Below are 1,098 nucleotides of genomic sequence, written 5' to 3'. Positions count from 1 at the left end.
GATGTCACATTTGAGACTTAAAAATACAATCGCTGGGATGTCAAAATCACATTAATGCACACAGAGTACTACGAGTGTACGACATAGAACATCAACATCTCGGTTCACTACTTTCAAACAGTGTGCTGTTTAGGTAAGAACATTATATATGCTCAAGTGTCGGCGATTTTTCCGATATTTTAATTTTAAAGCAAGATATGGGTAAGTGAAATATCACAAATTAAAAATGATCATATTATCTCGCTTGAAAATTAAAGTATCGAATAAAAGTTGACGCTGAGAATACATAATGTTCTTACCTAAATGTTTGATAATAAGTGAATTTACTCTAATACCTATCAAAAACTAGTGAACGAAAACTTGCCATGTCGTACATGACGTGTAAGACGGAGACGACAAATGTATATGGGTAATGGGTAGCTTCCTAGGTATATTAAGTAAAGCCAGACAGGCTGAAGACCCTGCACCGGGCGCTCCTCCGCCTTCAAGATACAACATTAAGAAGGAAGAGAGGATGGTCACCATCGCCGATTGGCAAAGGAAATGGTCAGAAACCGGCAAGGCGTCTTGGACCCGTCGTCTTATTCCGAACATCGCAAGATGGGAGAATAGGACGACCCCTAGGATCCCTTGGTCATACCACATGACGCAGGCTCTAACCGGACATGGATGTTTTCAGTGGTATCTGCGACGCATGGGCAGGGCTCTTAGCCCTCGCTGCATGCACTGTCAGTGCGGCTCAGACACGGCTGAACACACCATCTTCCACTGCCCGAATTGGGACAGCCTACGAGACGAGCTACGCGCTCGACTGGGACACTCTCCCGAGGTCACCGACTGCGAGAGCATACTGTGCGGCCCTCTCTTCGAGGACCTTCCAATGGAACAGGCAGATAAGGCGAAGGTTCTCAGTGAGGCAGAAGAGACCTTCAGACTCTTCTATAAAATGGTAGAAGAGATTCTGACTCTTAAGGAAATCGAAGAAAGGGCGCGACAGGCGGCAGACTGAATTTACAGAACGAGAATCGAGAGTGGCGGGCTTAGGCCGGCTCAAGAAAAGGCACAGGACGAGAAGTCTAGGATGGCTGGTTTACCGGT

The 1,098-nt window shown here is 46.1% G+C and overlaps 1 protein-coding gene across 1 annotated transcript in view; it reads left to right on the top strand.

Annotated features, from left to right (window-relative positions):
- Positions 1 to 261: 261 nt before the first annotated feature.
- LOC103311577 overlaps positions 262 to 1,098 on the top strand; it is a 20,966-nt gene continuing 20,129 nt past the window's right edge. Inside the window, exon 1 of the mRNA XM_029486396.1 lies at positions 262 to 1,060. Within this exon, the coding sequence (XP_029342256.1) occupies positions 413 to 1,009 (597 nt within the window). The 5' untranslated portion in view covers positions 262 to 412 and the 3' untranslated portion in view covers positions 1,010 to 1,060. The remainder of the gene's footprint in view (positions 1,061 to 1,098) is intronic.

Source organism: Acyrthosiphon pisum, chromosome X (genome assembly GCF_005508785.2).
Source record: "Acyrthosiphon pisum isolate AL4f chromosome X, pea_aphid_22Mar2018_4r6ur, whole genome shotgun sequence".
NCBI lineage: Eukaryota > Metazoa > Arthropoda > Insecta > Hemiptera > Aphididae > Acyrthosiphon > Acyrthosiphon pisum.
This window is presented reverse-complemented; position numbering and strand designations above follow the sequence as displayed.